The sequence below is a fragment of the Geotrypetes seraphini genome, chromosome 1, assembly GCF_902459505.1.
Source record: "Geotrypetes seraphini chromosome 1, aGeoSer1.1, whole genome shotgun sequence".
In the NCBI taxonomy this organism is placed as follows: Eukaryota; Metazoa; Chordata; class Amphibia; order Gymnophiona; family Dermophiidae; genus Geotrypetes; species Geotrypetes seraphini.
The window spans coordinates 272,521,194-272,539,560 of NC_047084.1; the positions used below are offsets into that span (position 1 = coordinate 272,521,194).

Here is an 18,367-nt window from a genome sequence, read left to right on the forward strand (position 1 = left end):
ACAAACGGGGAAAGTGTTTCTGATGTTACAGTGGGTGATCATCTGGCATCCAGTAATCACTGCATGGTATGGTTTAATATTAAGATGGATATAGAGAGGGCTGACATGGTAAAACGGGGAGATAATACATTTTTTAAGATATATTAGTGTAGGAAGAAGTGCAAAAGTGGTATTGTGAGACTCAAAGGTGAAGGGGAGGAATATGTAGAAGCTGATAAAGAAAAGGTTGAATTGCTTAGCAAATATTTTTGTTCTTTGTTCACATCTGAAATGCCGGGAGCGGGACCGCAGAAGACAAATATGAATAGGAATGGAGAAGTAATAGACCCTGATCGGTTTTCAGCTAAAATAAAGGTAGACAAAACGATGGGGCCAGATGGCGTACATCCAAGTATGCTGCAGGAACTTAGGGAAGTTCTGGTGATTCCGCCGACTGACATTTTCAAACGAGTCTCTAGAGTTGGGAGTGGTACCATAGGACTAGAGATGGGCAGATGTGGTCCCTCTACAGAAAAGTGGAAATAAGGAAGAAGTAGGGAATTGCAAGCCAATAAGTCTGACTGTAGTAAGCAAATTACTGGAAACGCTTTTAAAGCAGAGAATGGTGAAGTTTCTGGAATCCAGTGGATTACAGAACTGGAGGCAACATGGATTCACTAGAGGTAGGTCTTGTCAGACAAATCTGATCAATTTCTTTGATTGGGTGACCAGAGAATTGGATAGAGGGTGTGCGCTAGATGGTGGTGTATTTAGATTTTAGCAAAGCCTTTGACAATGCTTCACAGATGTCTAATAAATAAATGAGTGCCTTCAGGTTGTTCCCAAAATGACGGCTGGGTGAAGAATTGGTTGAGTGGCAGACAACAGAGGGTACTGGTTAATGGAAATCGCTCTGAGGAAAGGGATGTTACCAGTAGTGTGCTTCAAGGTTCTGTTGTTGGGTCTATTGTTTAACATTTTTATAAGCGATATTGCTGAAGGACTGTCAGGTAAGATTTGCCTCTTTGTGGATCAAACCAAAATCTGCAATAGAGTAGACACCCCGGATGGTGTAGATCAGTGGTTCCCAACCCTGTCCTGGAGGACCACCAGGCCAGTCAGGTTTTCAGGATAGCCCTAATGAATATGCATAAGAGAGATCTGCATATAATGGAGGTGTCAGGCATGCAAATCTGCTCCATGCATATTCATTAGAGCTATCCTGAAAACCCAACTTGCCTAGTGGTCCTCCAGGACAGGGTTGGGAACCACTGGTGTAGATAACATGAAGAAAGACCTAATAAAGCTTGAAGAATGGTCTAAGATTTGGCAGCTAAAATTTAATGCTAAGAATTGCAAGGCCATGCATTTAGGCTGCAAAAACTCAAAAGAATGGTACAGTTTAGGGGGTGAAGAACTTATTTGTACAACAGAAGAGTGGGACTTGGGTGATGAGGAATGGGTGGTCAAAAAGATTGAAAAAGTGACAGCGAAACCTGGAAGGATTCTAGAGTGCATAGGAAGAGGTATGGCCAGTAGGAAAAAGGAGGTATTGATGCCCCTGTCTAGACTCTGGTGAGACCTCATTTTGAATATTGTGTACAATTCTGGAGACCGCACCTTCAAAAAGATATAAAAAGGATGGAGTCGGTCCAGAGGAAAGCTACTAAAAGGGTTCATGATCTTCACCCTAAGGCAGATGGGAACAGACTTAAAGATCTCAATATATATACTTTGGAGGAAAGGCAAGAGAGGGGAGATATGATAGAGACATTTAAATACCTACATGGCATAAATGCGCATGAGTTGAGTCTCGTTTGAAATGAAGCTCTAGAATGAGAGGGCATAGGATGAATTTAAGAGGTTATAGTCTCTGGAGTAATCTAAGGAAATATTTTTTTTACAGAAAGGGTGGTAGATGCGTGGAACAGACTCTCGGAAGAGGTGGTGGAGACTGTCTGAATTCAAGAAAGCATTGGATAGGCAATTGGGATCTCTTAGAGGAAGAGATAATCATTACTGCAGATGGACAGACTGGATGGGCCATTTGGCCATTATCTGCCATCAGATTTCTATGTATGCAGGATGGGCGTCCAGTTGCATCCTAAGAACATAAGAATTGCTGCTGTTGGGTCAAACCAATGGTCCATCGTGCCCAGCAGTCCGCTCACGCGGTGGCCCTTAGTCAAAGACCAGCACCCTAACTGAGACTAAACTAAACTAAGCCTTAAGTTTATATACCGCATCATCTCCATGGAAGTCGAGCTCAACACGGTTTACAAAGCTAAAAACATGAAGAGAGAGGAGAAAGATTTACAAGAGCATATAAACAGAGGGGATGTAAGCAGGAGAAGAGATGTTATATGTTAGAGATGTTTTCCCCGACGAAAGACTCCGGAAGAGCGTTCCAGTTTTCTACCACTCTGAGTGAAGAAGAACTTCCTTACAATTGACTCATCAGAGCCCTCTCACCAAGGGAAGGCAAACGCGCAGTGCAACAGATGGTGAATTTCCTCCAGAGCCTTGGTTGGATGGTCATGGTCATCAACCATGGTAGTGCTCATGTGCACAATCAAGTATCCATGTACATTTGTGGTCTCAAACTCAAACCCTTTGTGGGGCCACATTTTGGATTTGTAGGTACTTGGAGGGTTGCTGAAAAAATAGTTAATGTCTTATTAAAAAAATTACAATTTTGCATGAGATAATTCTTTAACATTTTTCCTTTCTCAGAACTGACACATTTCAATCACTATATTGAAAATAAAATCATTTTCCCTATTTTGTTGTCTGGTGACTTTATTTTTCTGTGCTTTTAACTATGTTTCCAGTGCCTTCTTATCCACTGACTGTTTTTCTCTCCGTCTTCACTTTCTGCCTTGCATCCATCTTTATAGAACGAAACCCAAAAGACCCTCCTCATCAATACTGGACAAGTTTCTCAAATAATATCATCAATTAACATTTAAAGGCTTTTAAATATTTAAATGTGCTCATAAGCTCTTCAGCAAGGTGCCACAGCAGCGGTACAATGTCGCTGGAAAGGTGCTTGAATTTTAATCATAACACATTGCATGGAGCAAGGATTCTCGCTTCTACTGGAGTGGCAAATGTTATGGCTCTACAAAAGCTGTTTAACAGTAGACCACTTACCTTAAAAGGTCAGTTCACGGCTCCAACACAGTCTGTGTTTCGCTACACAAGAAGCCGGAAGGATAAGCTTTTTATATTGATTTTATTTGCAGTGTGCAGTGCCTGAGTCCTTTGGTCTACAAACTTGATGTTGTAAAAAGACAAGCTTATGAGCACATTTAAATATTTAAAAGCCTTTAAATGTTATAAGATGATATTATTTGAGAAACTTGCCCAGTATTGATGAGAGGGGGGGTCTTTTGTTCTATTTTGAAAGTATTGCCCCCTCAAGTGGACTCTAATTTAAAATCCCCGGTCTGTGTGGATCAAATTTGCATCCATCTTTGGCATTAACTTAACATTCAATTTTTCTGCTTCTCAAAATTTACTTTTCCATATCTTCCCTTCCTATCTCTCTCTCCTTCCCTCCCTATTTCCTAATTCGAGGTTTTATTCTCAACATAATAATTTACTGCATTAACTTAAATATTTTTATTGTCTTTTTAGTTAATATGCTGTATTCTTACCATTAATATTTTGTATTTCGCTGATTGTCCAGTTTTCTCTTTTGTGTAAACCGCCTAGAATTCTTTTGATTGAGGCGGTATAAAAAATAAAGTTAAAGTTATGGTCTGACATCTTTCTCTTTCCCTCCTTCCCCCCAGTGTAACATTTCTCTTTCCCTTCCTCCTTTCTGCCCCCTGCAGTCTATCTCCCTTCCTCCTTTCTGGACCCCTCCCAGTCCAACATTTCTCCATTCTTTCCACCAGTCAAACATTTTTTTCTCTCTTCCTTCTGCATGCTTCTCCTCTGGTCCTCCTTCCCTCATCCAAATGACATCACTCTCTCTCCCTCCATGAGTCCAACTTTTCACACTCTGCCCTTTCCCCAGTGTAGCTATCATGTCTGCACATAGTCAGTGAACTTCAAGTGCTTGTATCGGATCCACCTTATACAAGATTCTGCCATAACAGGGTAGTTCGTCGAATTCATCCGACATTCCTTCTGAAGATTGTCTTTTTTTTTTTTTTTTAAGTTTTTTTATTGAATTTTTTTTCCATTTAACAACAAGTGTCATAAATTTTCATACAATTATCTTAACAATACACTTGATATTTTTATAATATATTTTATATATAACATTTCTTGTCTTATTTTTCTTATGGTTTTATATATCATATAATTGTAATTATTTTTCTTATAAAGTTATACAATATATATATTGTAATGATTTTATCAATTATTATTTAAATATGAACCTTTTCCCCCTCCCTTTATTACGTTATTTTCATGTAAGAATATCATCTATTATAATATTTTATTTATAATATATGATAAAGAGAATAATTCCCTCCCCTTAACCCCTCCCCCCCTCCTTCTTTATACTATTTTCTTATCATGGGAAAATGAAATTCAAATATTGCAATATTCTGTTAATGGTCCCCAAATCTTCTTGAACTTATTCATATATCCTTAAAATTTAATATAAAGCAATCTATAGTTTCCCGAAACCAGATTCTCACCTTAGTGAAGCGGTACTCTAAGCATTGGACTGTTTCACAGGATTTCAACTCAACTGTTCATTCAGTCCTAACAGACTAGGAGCTCCTTTTCACAAGAAGAACATTACATTACATCACATTTATGGACTGCAAAACCTCACAGATCGATGCGGTTCACAAAAGACAAAACTGGACATTTCCAGTGAACTACAGAATAATTGTTAATCATTTTAGTTCTCTAAAAATTTTGTGAATAAGAATGATTTTAATAACTTTATGAAATGTTGGCAGATTGTATCTCCTTTTGCTTTGCTTGGACTAGGCTGATGCTTGAAGGCCTTGTTACGGCACAATGGCAACTTCAGTAGCTCATTTACATTTCACTCACATTGAGGACATCTGTAAAGCTGCCACCTGATCTTCAGTTCATATCTTCACATACTACTACTGACTTGGAGATTCATTCCAGAAGGGGTAGTTGGTTCAGCCAAACAGTTCTACAAAATTTATTCTGTATTGCTTGTTAGACTGGTATAGTCCTTACGAATGGGTTATATGCCTCACTGCTACCATCAGGTGGAGACTGAGCACAAACTTGTATATCAGGCTAGAAAATCTCCCTAGCAATTCAGTCTTCCTTGGTCTCCATTAGCAGATGGTAAGACTAATTTGGCTCCCCTCATAGTACTATTGGAATTTTGTTTATTGGACTCCTGGGTTCCCCTTTTGTGCCAGATAGAGCTTGGGCAGGTCCTGTTCGGGGGTGTTAAACTTGGCGGCTCTCATGCTGGGTCCCTCCCCCCACCTTCCTCCACCTCCCAGTATTTTTGTAGAGGTGCCTCAGCCGGCGGCCTGGCTTTGAGAGCCGTGGAATCTGTTCTGTAAATGGAAAAAAAACCCAAAAACTGAGGTGTGCTAGTCTAAAGGGCTCAGTTCCCTTTATAACTGCCTTTTAATGTATTTTCACATCTAACTGGCACGTTTCTTTCAGCTAGGGCGGTTTTCAGCACAATGAGCACTTTTAAAGGGAAAAAACTGCTCATTGTGCTTCAGACGCAAGGTACTCGCGACCGGCCTGTGCAAACGTTGTGCAGGACGAAGTGGTGGAGTAGCCTCATCAGCAGCAGATGCAGGCAGCCAGGAAACCCAGCCGCATGTACCTTGCGAGTCGGCTTCGGATCATGGGGAAGCCCGGGCTTCTCCCAATGCCCACGCAGAGGGTTCCCCAGCCGCCAATGGTCAGGGAGAAAAGGATTCCCTTGCCACCGGATCAGCTGGGGATTCCCTTTTCGCGTCGGTTCGTTCCTCGGCCTCAGTGTCAGGAAAATCCCAGGCTTTTCAGATACGGCAGGCGCTCCGATTTTGGCGGTTTCAGGTCCAATTTCAGTGGGAACCTCCTCCTTCATCTCAGTTACCTCAGGTGACCTTCCCCCTGTTCTGGAAATACAGGGGCAAGGTATGGCAGGGTCCCCTGCTGGGGCAGGGAGTTCCTTGGGGCCGCCGGGGATTTTTCCCTTGAATTTTTGTTAGCACTTTGTAAAGCTTTTGTGCTGGCGGCTGGAGGTTCTGTGTCCACTCTGGGGGGGTTTTGGGGGGGGGGGTTTGCCCTCGACGTCTTCCCCGATGTGGCCCCAAACAGCGGCGGTGTCTCCCCTTCTCCCTCGAACAGAGGAGATTGAGAGGGGACATGATCAAAACATTCAAGTTACTGAAGGGGATAGACTTAGTAGATAAGGACAAGTTGTTCACCCTCTCCAAGGTAGAGAGAACGAGAGGGCACTCTCTAAAGTTGAAAGGGGATAGATTCCGTACAAACGTAAGGAAGTTCTTCTTCACCCAGAGAGTTGTAGAAAGCTGGAACGCTCTTCCGGAGGCTGTTGTAGGGGAAAACACCCTCCAGGGATTCAAGAAAAGTTAGACAAGTTCCTGCTGAACAAGAACGGGCACTGGTAGGGCTAGTCTCGGTTAGGGTGCTGATCTTTGACCAGAGGGCCACCGCGTAAGTGGACTGCTGGGCATGATGGACCACTGGTCTGACCCAGCAGCGGCAATTCTTATGTTCTTATGCCCCCTGAACTCCTCTCTCATCCAAACACCCAAGGGTCTCTTGGGATGAGGATTTTTGCCCAGAGGAGCAAGATGTTAGTGATGTGGACCTGGACCCTTGGGGAAATTTCCAAGATCCTCTTGGGGGGGTCGGAATCCTTCAGTGAGGGGTTCGAGTACCCCCCATCTGGCGAAAATGCGTCTGTGGTGCGCAATTTTCAGTGGGAAGAGCTTCATGAGTTAATTCTTCAGTTCTTCTTGGTTTTGCACTTTAAGGACTCTCTGTCAGAGCCCCCGCGTACGATGGACCCCTTGCTTAAGGGGATCCGCTCTGCTTCCTGCTCCTTTTCTATGCATCAGGATATTCAGGATATTATGCTCACACAGTGGCAGGTGCCAGAAGCTCCCTTTCAGTTTGCGCGCTCCATGGCCTGCCTGTATCCCATTCCTGAAGGGGATAGAGACACTCTGAAGTCGCCTATAGTGGACGCGGTGGTCTCGGCCATCTCTAAGAGGCATACCATGGCAGTTGAGGGCGGGGCGTCCTTGCAGGACCCAGAGGAGCATAAGATGGAGTCCCTCCTTAAGCCAGGATTAAGTTCTACACATGTTCCAACAGTAGTTTATAAGTATTTGTTGTTTTTTCTACTCTTCGGAGTGTGTTGTACTGTTTTCAGTTGAAGTCTTTCCTAGGTTCTGCTTGGCTATTCGGCAAACTGAGTTGCTAGGGAGATTCTAGCCTGATATACAAGTTTGTGCTCAGTCTCTACCTGCTGGTAGCAGTGAGGCATATAACCCATTTGTAAGGACTATACCAGTCTACAAGCTAACAGAAAGAAAATTAACAGGTAAGAACCTAATTTCTCCTTTTCCACTTGGAAGCTTACTTCCCTCCAACCCTGTTGGTTTCACCAGGCTCATGGTAGTTGTCACTAACCCTCTTCTCAGAAGCATGATCCTGGCAGCTAGGGAGTCTCACATTTGAGAAAATGCTGCCTGCTTGTCCTCAGATAAAGCAAAGTTACTTACCTGTAGCAGGTGTTATCCAAGGACAGCAGGTAGATATTCTCACAACTCACCCATCTCCTCTGTTTGGCTTCTTAGCTTTATAACTGAACTGATAGTCCCGTGAGCTGGCAGCAGGCGGGAAGGCACTCACACATATGCGGTACAGGCAATTCAAGATTTTTTTTTTTTAAGTGTCAATACACTTTTGCACTATCTTACTGGGCTCCTTGGATGACATCACCCACATGTGACAATATCTGCCTGCTATCCTCAGATAACACTTGCTACAGGTAAGTAACTCCGCTAGGCTATATCAGCAAGAATGAGTCTTTAGAAAACTACAATTTAAATCAAGTCTTTTTGACTAGTGATTTAAATCCACTCTGATTTTTAACATATTTCAGTTCAGATTTTGATTAATAAATAAATGATAAAGCTCATTGAAGAACTTGGGTGGATGGTCAATTTAACTGAGAACGAGCAGTCTTCTATTCAGTCTTCCAAATATCTGTGCTCCCATTTTGACACCAAAAGGGAGAAATTCTCATGCTTCAATCATAGATCTGTGTGCTGCTAGAGTCTTGACTACTACTGGAAAAAAAAAACCCCACTGAGATGCTTGTCTCCAAACTACCATATTTAGGGCTGGCTCAAGGGATTGAAATACCATATGCTAGCTTGCATTGGTGTCCCCCTGCATCTATCCCCCACCCTTGCATCATTTCTGCTCTCCCCTCACTGGTCCATCATCTCCCCTCCTTTGATCCAGTGTCTCCCCTTCTCCCCGGCCTAGTCCTTCTCTCTCCCTCCCTTCCCACATACCCCTCCTGTGAATCCAGCATTGTTCCTTCTCTCTCGCCCTCATTCCTCACATAGAAACATAGAAATAGACGGCAGATAAGTGCCACGGCCCATCTAGTCTGCCCACCCCAATGACCCTCCCCTACTTTTCTCTGTGAATAGATCCCATGTGTCTATCCCATTTGGCCTTAAAATCAGGCACGCTGCTGGCCTCAATCACCTGAAGTGGAAGACTATTCTAGCGATCAACCACCCTTTCAGTGAAAAATAATTTCCTGGTGTCCCCGTGCAGTTTCCCGCCCCTGTTTTTCCACGGATGCCCCCTTGTTGCCGCGGGACCCTTGAAAAAGAAGATATCTTCTTCCACCTGGATGCGGCCCGTGAGATACTTGAATGTCTCGATCATGTCACCCCTCTCTGCGTTCCTCGAGTGAGTACAGCTGCAACTCACAATCCTGTAAATTACCAGCAACAGCAGCCTGAAGAAAGCCTGCCTTCATCCAGTTCCTGGATCTTCCCTCTGATGTGTCCCACTGCTCTGATATAATTTCCTGTGGGCCTGATACAGAAGACCCAGGCAATGTCAGAAGCTGGGTATTTTGGCTCCTTTTATTAATAGTAACCTAAGCCAGTGCCTCACCTGCTCTAATAGTTAAACTGTCCCCGACTATATTACAATTTGTTGATGCTTCAGAAAGGATCCAGTTAGCATGTGAAATGTCCTATAAGAGAGCATTTATAGGTAATAATCTTTTATATCTATAAAATATTTTATGGCTTAGTTTTTCCCAATGTTGAAAACCACTTCTGAAATTTATTCACTTTTATATTTAAGAATAAAAGTGGCTTATGGTTTAGCCAAGTCAGTTTGCCTCCCTTCTGTAACATAAGCTTTACATTGTAGATTCATTGAAAAGAACTGGTAGATGATTCCATTTTTCATCATCAGCATTAGCAGTTTTGTATTCTGAAAAAGTCCTTTTTTATGGTGACAGTGGAAGAAGACTGGATGCCATCACTCATTACTCTGCTGCTGACATACAATAGGTGCTATTAGCAACACCAGAGATTATTCTTCATTGTAGGTTATAGTACAATGTGCAATTGAAACTCAATGTCCATTTGTTTTCATATGGCTAAATAATAAGCTTCTTGAGTTCCAAGGATTTATTTACTCTGTAAAGTGACGGCCATGCACAAGACTAGTTTTTATTCTGTACAGTGAGATAGAGATCACCACTAAGCATTTTGCTTCACTTACTATTTCAGTTGGTGTTAAATATTTCATCAAATTCATAAATATTTATAGCATTATAAAAATAAGCAATTATACTATTTGTGATGTGAGATTTTTGTGTGTTTTTAATAGGATCTACTACACCTAGAGGATGTTCACTTGACAGATAATCACAGGTTAATGTTTGGATTATTCCAGAAACTTGCCAGAGTACATTGAAAATCATTCTGTTTACTGTTATATTTATATAACCGTGTTGAAATTATATGAAGTGAAGAATTATTCAAAGAACTGTATTTGTCAATGTATGCATAAATGAGCTGCTTGTAAATTATCTGAATAATAGCTGCAGTATTTTTAAATGTGAAGTTATTTAAAATCTTGCTTAGTTTTAGTATATTTTACCTGGACTTCAAAATGTAAATTAATTACCTTGTTTCCAAACATTGATAATAAACTATTAGAGGCATTTCATTACAAACCAAATTTACCTTTTAGCTTTGCAATGTCTATCTTTTTATCCATATAAGTGTGTCAGGTTCACGCTAGAACTCAGCCTACGCCAGGGAAAGCAGAGATGTAAACTGAGCTGTGTATGTAGTTCTGCACACCCAAATGCAGCTATGTGGTGATGCCTGCGGTAGCAGAGCCTGAAACCCAGATGCTCTAAAGTCGGCCATCGTCACCAAACCAGTTTTGACTGCTTTAGCGACAATCGCATTTGCTGACACGATGCACAAAATGGCTCACTGCATGTTTTTCCCTTCGATCGCTCATTTTCTGATCCGGCCATGCAAATTAGCTAAAACCCAATGCAAACTAGACATGCGATTGATGCACTAACATCACTTGGCTATGCACACACACAAAAAAAATGTGTTTTAGCGATCAAAAAAAAAGTGACTGGGCAAGACCAGTTGCTTACCCATCGCCGATAGTTCAGCCCTTTTTATTTTAATGGGCACAGATGCTGTGTGTGTTACACACACACTCACATGATATCTGTCTCATTAAAAGAAAAAAGGCCCCCTCCCGCCGATAATGGCCCTCCCCAACATCCCCCTGATGCACTGGGAACCAACTACCCCCACCACCTACAACAGCAAAAACAGCAGGAGGGAAGCCAACTCCCTCCTGCCTTGTGCCCTCCCCCCCCCCCCCCGGCAAGAGAAAATAGGCAGGAGGATTTGCCACTTCCTCCTGGTATGCCCCATCCCCCTGCCAAGAGAAAAATGGCAGGAGTGATGCTCATGCCCCACTGCCAATGGAGAATCCCCAAACCATCCTCTCCCTCCTTCCCCCCACCCAAAAAAAAAAGGCATTCCAATTTTTTTTAGCTGTGTAGAGAATGTCAAGGTGACAATCACCATTTCCATCCCCACAGATAACCATGGGGGAACCATCTCCATATCATTCTTTAAGGAGAGAGGGTAGAATCAGTATGAATGGGCATAACCACTGACCCTGAAGCATTGCATTGAAGAATGCTGGTGTAGAAGGACTGAGGTTGAGATAGACGCTAAAGAATGACATGGGATTGAATCCCGTGGTTATCTGCGGGAATGGAAGTGGTGATGAATTTTGTCACCATGTCATCTAGTGCCCACCTTTTTGCCATTTAAGGATCTTCTGTATTAAAACCATTCATTTTGAATTCCATTGCCATTCTTATCTCTACCACCAGATGGTCTTATCTGGACCCCAACTCTTAAAACTTGAAACTACCTGTGACAGTGCCGCCTTTTTCACATCCTCCTTCCTCTGAAATAACTTGTCTCTGATTATTCAAGAAAAAGGATCATTCAAAACCTTTAAGGTCCTTTTGAAACCCTGGCTTTGAGCAAGTCTACTCTTCCTTAGCAGATCTTGAGCTGTTACATGATGCTTCCCTTTTCCCCAATGGAGCTGACAATTTGTAACTTGGTACGAATATGATTTTTGTCCTATTCACATGATGGAGTTCTTTTCCCTATTTAGTTTTAGTTTGTAAACTGCTTAGTTTTGCCTGTCAGTTTTTAGTAGCTTAGTAAATGACAAATAAATAAAATTTGAAACATCTACCATTGTTTTGAAAATATATATTTCCTCATGTTCTTAAGTCTTTTTTGTCGTTTCATATCATGTCCCCTAGTTCTATGATTTCCGTGCCTTTAGAAAGGAAATACTGTGATCACCATGTGAATGTACAGAAATAAAGGTCAAGAAACAATAGCAGAACCATTTAAAGCATTATCTGTTTGGACTAAAAAGTTTACAAGTTTATTTTTTGTTGCATAAAACTTACATCAAAATTTACAATACCAATATTTCACACAAGAGGGAGCTACCCACCAAATAAACCACTGAAACTATTTTTCAACTTGATGAAATGCTTTTCTTGTGGAATCAACGACTGAAGGAAATGTTTTCCTTTGAGTGCTTAATGTGTTTTCTAGGATTAACTTTTATGTAACAGTTTGACAGTCCTCAAATACCTATGTATTGTGATTTGAAGTGATTGTATTTCAACACTCGTTAGGGAAAAAGCGACTTTGGTTTCAAACTATCTTGCTGTTCCTTTTCAGTACAGATTTATTTATACAACTAAATGAGTCATTATAAATGTGTTAATGATACTGTTCCAATGCTAATTTTTTTTATTTATATAATTTTTTATTTATAACATCTCAAAAACAAACATAAAAATACAGCACAGTGGTGCACGCACAGGAGCACCTCACAGCCCAAAGCTACATCCTCGCTCAAAACAGTGTTAAACATAGGTTACAAAGATCCTCCCAGAAACTTCCCTCCCCACCCCCACCTGGAACCCCAACACTCCCCCCTCCAACTCCTCCTGAACCCCCCCCCCCCCCAAAAGTATAGGCTTTCGGCATCCTTGACAAGGCGCAGACAACAATTTGAGGATGTTTGTGGATGCTTTGTAGAGGTGATAGGTACGGATTAGGTGGACCGAGGAGCCTGAAGTGTGTATAGGTGACTGTGACGGGGACTGCGCATCCAATGCTAATTTTAACATCTGTATTGAATTTTAAAATGTTTTATTATTTGTACACTTGATGTAAGATTAAAAATGAATAAAGAATTTAAAAAAACAAAAACATCTGCAATAGGCTAGACAATGTACTTCCATGGATTGATATTTTATGGATCTTTGGCCTTACATTTATTTAAAATATTTATTACACATTATGGGCTCCCTTTACTAAGCATGCACTAAATCCCATGCAGCCCATTAAATTCATATGGGCTTTTAAGCATTTAGCACAAGCTAAATCTATTAACGCATCTTAGTGATAGGAGCCCTTGATTAGGAAAAAGCACCCAAAGTAAGGTAGAACCTCAAACACACAGTACTACAGAAAAAAAGCTATAAGATGAATATATGTAAACAGGAATAACTAACGTATACAACCCAAAGCAATCAAACAATGTAATAGCTATAATATAAGAAATTAATTAAAAATATAATTATATCAAACAATTATTAGTTTATACCACTGTATCGCAAACTGTGTGCCTCCTGAGATTTGAAGTGTGCCGCAGCATACAGGGCAGGAAGAGAGGCGCCAGCATCAGCTAACTTGGAACTGCCTGCCTTCTGCTGCCGATACAGTACCAGGATTCCTGCTTGCCTCTTCTCTGATTTTAAGTGTGCCATGGCATACTGGGCAGGAAGAGAGGCGCCAACGTCAGCTAACTTGCAACTTCCTTCCTTCTGTTGCTGATACGAAGAGGAAAGCAGGAGTATCAGCAGCAGAAGGCAGGAAGTTGCAAGTTAGCTGACGCTGGCACCTCTGTTCCTGCTCTATGCCACAGCACACTTAAAATCAGAGAAGAGGCAAGCAGGAATCCAGGCAGCTTCACCCCCCCCCCCCCCCCCCACCCCTGGACCAGCAGTAGCAGCTCCGTGTGATTTTAACTTAGTCACACAGCTGCTGCTAGAATTAGTTTAGACAGCAGGCAGCCGCGGGGCCTTTGCTAGGCCAGCCTAGCAAAAGCCCCGAGGCTGCCTGATGAAACTGTGGCTAAACTAATGCTAGCGGCATCTCTGTGGCTAAGTTAAAAGCACACTGAGCTGTCGCTAGGCTAGAGAAGAGAGGGAAGATAGGAAAGTTACTGCTGGACGGGGAGGTAAAAAGAAGGGAGAAGAGGTGCTTCTGGACCTGCCAGAAAGGGAGGGAAAGTGCTACACACTGGAGGGGAGAGTGAGATGGTGCATGGGGAGATAGCAAGTTGGGTTGGGTGGCAAAGAGGAATGCCACTTGAGGGAAGAGGCAAGTACAGAGAAAGTGTGTAGGAGGCAGAAAGTGTTGGACTCATGGAGAAGGCGAGATGAATGGGGAGGACCGAAAGGAAGGAAGAAGAAATGTTAAACTGGGGAAGGGGGAGAGAGCCGAGAGTGAAAAGTTGAACTCATAGAGGGAGAGAGATGTCGTTTGGTTGAGGGAAGGAGGACCAAAGCAGAAGCATGCAGGAGGAAGAGAAAAAAATGTTGGACTGGTGGAAAGGAGGGATAAATGTTGGACAGGGAGAGGGCAATCAAGAAAGGGAAACAAGAGGCATAACAGATGTCCAATAATCAACCAAGGGACTACTAAGAAACATAAAAATAGACACAGACTATAGTGTATGTTCATATAACTCAGTCTGGGTGAAGCCTAGGTGGTCCTAACTAGGATCCCAGTTTCAGCATCTGTAGATGCCTTCATCAGGGGATGACACTGCTGTGAATGAAGAGCAGCATAAACCGGCAGGAAACAACCAACTGTAGAAGCATGATGGGAGCGTCTGACAGGGCAAAAATGCACCACAAAAGTAAATGAAGGGGACCCAGAAAGGGAAGGGAGATGGACTGCAAGGGGCAGAAAGGAGAAAGGGAAATAGAAAAGTTACAATGGGGGGGGGGAGGAGAGATGACTAAAGGAAGGGAAAGATATCAGACCAGGGAATGGAAGGGAAGGAGGGGAGAAATAATAGTAGTAGTAGAGGGAGATGCCAGCTTATGGGAAGGGGGAAAAGGAGGAGAGAGATGTCAGACCATGGAAATAGGGAGGGAAGGGAAGACATGGGAAAGTAAATTTTGAGAAGAAAGTTGAAAAATTGAATGTTAAATTAATGCCAAAGATGGATGCAAAATAATTTTCCTTATGAGATGGCGGGGATGTCACTAGTGAAAACTAGAAGAAGTCAGAAATTGCTTTGATAAATAATATATGAACTGACTTCGCATTCAACACAAACCTGTCTATGAAGTGTAATCAATATGTTTTAAGTTGCTCAGAAAGTTGCACATTTCTGAGCAACTTAAAACATATTGATTACACTTCATAGACAGGTTTGTGTTGAATGCGAAGTCAGTTCATATATTATTTATTAAAGATGGATGCAAGGCAGAAAGTGAAGACGGAGAGAAAAACAGTCACTGGATAAGAAGGCACTGGAAACATAATTAAAAGCACAGAAAAATAAAGTCACCAGACAGCAAAGGTAGGAAAAATGATTTTATTTTCAATATAGTGATTGAAATGTATCAGTTTTGAGACTTTATATCTGCTGTGTATATTATGTGTATATGAAAAATGAATGGAAAAAATTGCATTACAATTAGTAAATGGGGTTGGATCTGGGGAAAAGCTTGGGGTGGAGCTTGGGAGGTCTGTGGTTGGGGTTCTCAGTTGATAGTTGTTAGACTTTGCTGCTGGTATGCCCTACTGGTATTTCTGGGCCTGTCAGGAGGGCCTATGCGCATGTGTGAATGTCAATGTGTTGGTGTCATGCATGCATGTGATGTCATCACAGTGACATCCATGCACTTCTGGGTGCCTCGAGCCATGGACACTACTTTTAGTGTGCTCCGGCTCGAGCAAGTTTGAGAGACACTGGACTACATAGACCAAATACAGATTAATTGGGGAGGGGGGGGGATTGTATACAGTCTTTGTGGTTTTGGAATTTCAAGGCTTATATTCAAAGTGGTGGGCACTGGAAGATAAGGAGCAGCACCGGGATTTGATCACACAACCTCTGGATAAGCACTGGAAGATTAAGTGACTTGCCTAGGGTCACAAGGAGCAGCACCGGAATTTGATCTCTCAACCAGTGAGCCACAGCCCTTCCACATAAATGATAATTGCCAACTAATAAAATTTACTAAGTGAGGCTGGGGCAACTAATAAACTTTACTAAGAGATATTATACATGCTGGGGGCCTCCTCATCCCTACCCCTCCCCTGATTTCTCAGTCACTAAATGCCTTCCTTGCACTTCTCCTGTCATTTTTAAAATCAGCTATTTGATGATATTTTGAGGCACTGCAAGGCCCATCACTATAAAGTCCATCCACTACGATGCCTCAGACCATTTGATAGCAGTGAACAAGCTTGTTAGAGATTGATAACAGTTACTGCTATGAATTTATTCTAAAGCACTGAAAGGCATATGCAGCACTGCACATTTGACATGCAATAGATGGTTCCTGCTCTGAAGAGTTTACAAACTAAATTGGACATACAGGGGTTGGGGAGTTTCTTGCAGAGAGAATGATAAGATGGATACAGGTAATTTTATGGTGAGTGGGGGTTAAGAGTTGAAATCAGCTTTGAAAACGTGAGCTTTTAGTTTGGATTTGAATACTGCTAGAGACGGAGCCTGACATAACTCAGGCAGTCTGTTCCAGGCACAGCAAGGCAGAAGGGATGGAGTCTAGAGTTGGCAGTGGAGGAGAAAGGTATGGATAGGAGGGGGTTGTGGGTAGCATATGAGGTGAGATATTGAGGGACTGCAGAATGAATGCACTTGGAGGTCAGTAAGAAGAGTTTGGGTTGTATTCAGAAACGGATGGCGAATCAATGACTTGAGAGGAGTAATGTGAGTATAGCGGCTCATGGAATATAAGTTGTGCAGCAGAATTTTGCATGGAGTTTAGGGGAAAGAGATGGATGAGCAGAAGACCTGAGAGAAGCATGTTGCAATAATCTAAGCAAGATGTGATGAGAGTGTGGATAAGGGTTTTGGTAGTGTGCTCAGAAAGGAGAGGTCAGATTTTGATAATATAGAGGAAGAAGTGTCAGGCTTTAGTAGTTTGTTGGATCTGAACGGAGAAAGAGACAAGTCAAAGATGACCCTGAGATTGTGAGCTGACAAGACAGCAAGGAGGAGAGTTGTCCACAGAAATGGAGCAGGGGGAGGTAGTAAATGTGGAAAAATTAAGAGCTCAATCTTAGTCATATTCAGTTTTAGATGGCAGTGAGACATCCAGGTGTCAATGTCGGATAGGCAGGCTGAGACTCGGATATGGATTCCAGGCGGGCCATGGAGTGTGAAAAATGAAAAGGCGCTTCCGGCACCTGCCACTGTGCGAGCATAATATCCCGAATATCCTGATGCATAGGAAAAGAGCAAGAAACAGAGTGAATCCTCAAGATATTACATTACATTAGTGACTTCTATTCTGCCCATACCTTGCAGTTCTAGGCAGATTACAAAAGAAGCTAACTGGACATTTCCAGGAAAATTACAATTTAGGCAATTATAGGATTACAAAAAGATAACGGCATTTCCAGGAGATTTACAATTTAGGAAGATATCTGGTATGGAGAGGTAGATCTGGGAGTCATCAGCATAGAGATGATACTGAAAACCACAGGAGGAGTACAGTGCACTGAGAGAGTGGGTATATATGGAGAAAAGGAAAGGTCCAAAGACAGAGTCTTGAGTACACTGATTGACAGTGGGATAGCAGTAGAGGAGGATCCCTCATCACATACGCTGAAAGAGAGAAGAAAAAAATAGGAGAGAACAGAACCCTCGAATTCCTGCGAGGGCAGCGTATCGAGGAGTAAGTGGTGGTCAACAGTATCAAAAGCAGCAGATAGAAGGATGAGGATAGAGAAGAGACCTTTGAATCTGACCAGGAACAGGTCATTAGAGACTAGCAAGGACTGTTTCCATGGAATGGAGTGGGCAAAAGATTGATTGAAGTGGGTCAAGAATAGCTTGAGATGATAGATGATGTTCAAGTAGCTTGGATAGAAGGGGAGGAGGGAGATAGGCATGGGGGGGTCTAGTGAAGGTATTTTGGAGGAGAGGTGTAACTATGGCATGTTTGAAGACATTAGGAGCAGTTGCAGATAGAAGGGATGAAAGCGTGAGAGCACTGAGTAGGTGGGTGAGAATCGAATCAGAGGAGCAGGTAGTGCCTTTGAAGGAGGATAGATGTATAGTTTCTTCTAAACTACAGTGATTTCAGAAAATGTGGCTGGGGTTGGCAAAATGGACAGCTGGAAAGGAGGGGGGAGGTGAACTGGATGAGAACTCAAGGTGAATCTTGTGAACCTTGTAGAAGAACATTGTCATAGTCTGGGGGAAGTGAAGGCACTGGAGGTGAGGGCACTTTGAGTAGAGAGTTGAGTGTGGCAAAGAAGAAATGAAGGTTAGAGCTAAGAGTTAAATGGGTGTAATATTCTTATTTGGAAAGTGAGAGAGCAGATTGGAAGGATGTCAGCAGGAATTTGAAATGTATGAAGTCAACGTGTGTGGGGTTTAAGCTAAAGACGTTCAGCAGATTGGCCACAAAAGCACAAGTAGTGAATGTTGGAGGTCAGCTAAGACGGGCAGGATGTGAAATGGAGGAGCAAGGGTATCGACTTCTGTCTTGCTT

General features: G+C 42.3%; 1 protein-coding gene across 1 annotated transcript in view; it reads left to right on the top strand.

The window, feature by feature from the left end:
* Positions 1-11,084, top strand: part of RNF212 (ring finger protein 212) — a 229,374-nt gene extending 218,290 nt beyond the window's left edge. Inside the window, exon 14 of the mRNA XM_033951566.1 lies at positions 9,838-11,084. Within this exon, the coding sequence (XP_033807457.1) occupies positions 9,838-9,875 (38 nt within the window). The 3' untranslated portion in view covers positions 9,876-11,084. The remainder of the gene's footprint in view (positions 1-9,837) is intronic.
* The last annotated feature ends 7,283 nt before the right edge of the window (positions 11,085-18,367 follow it).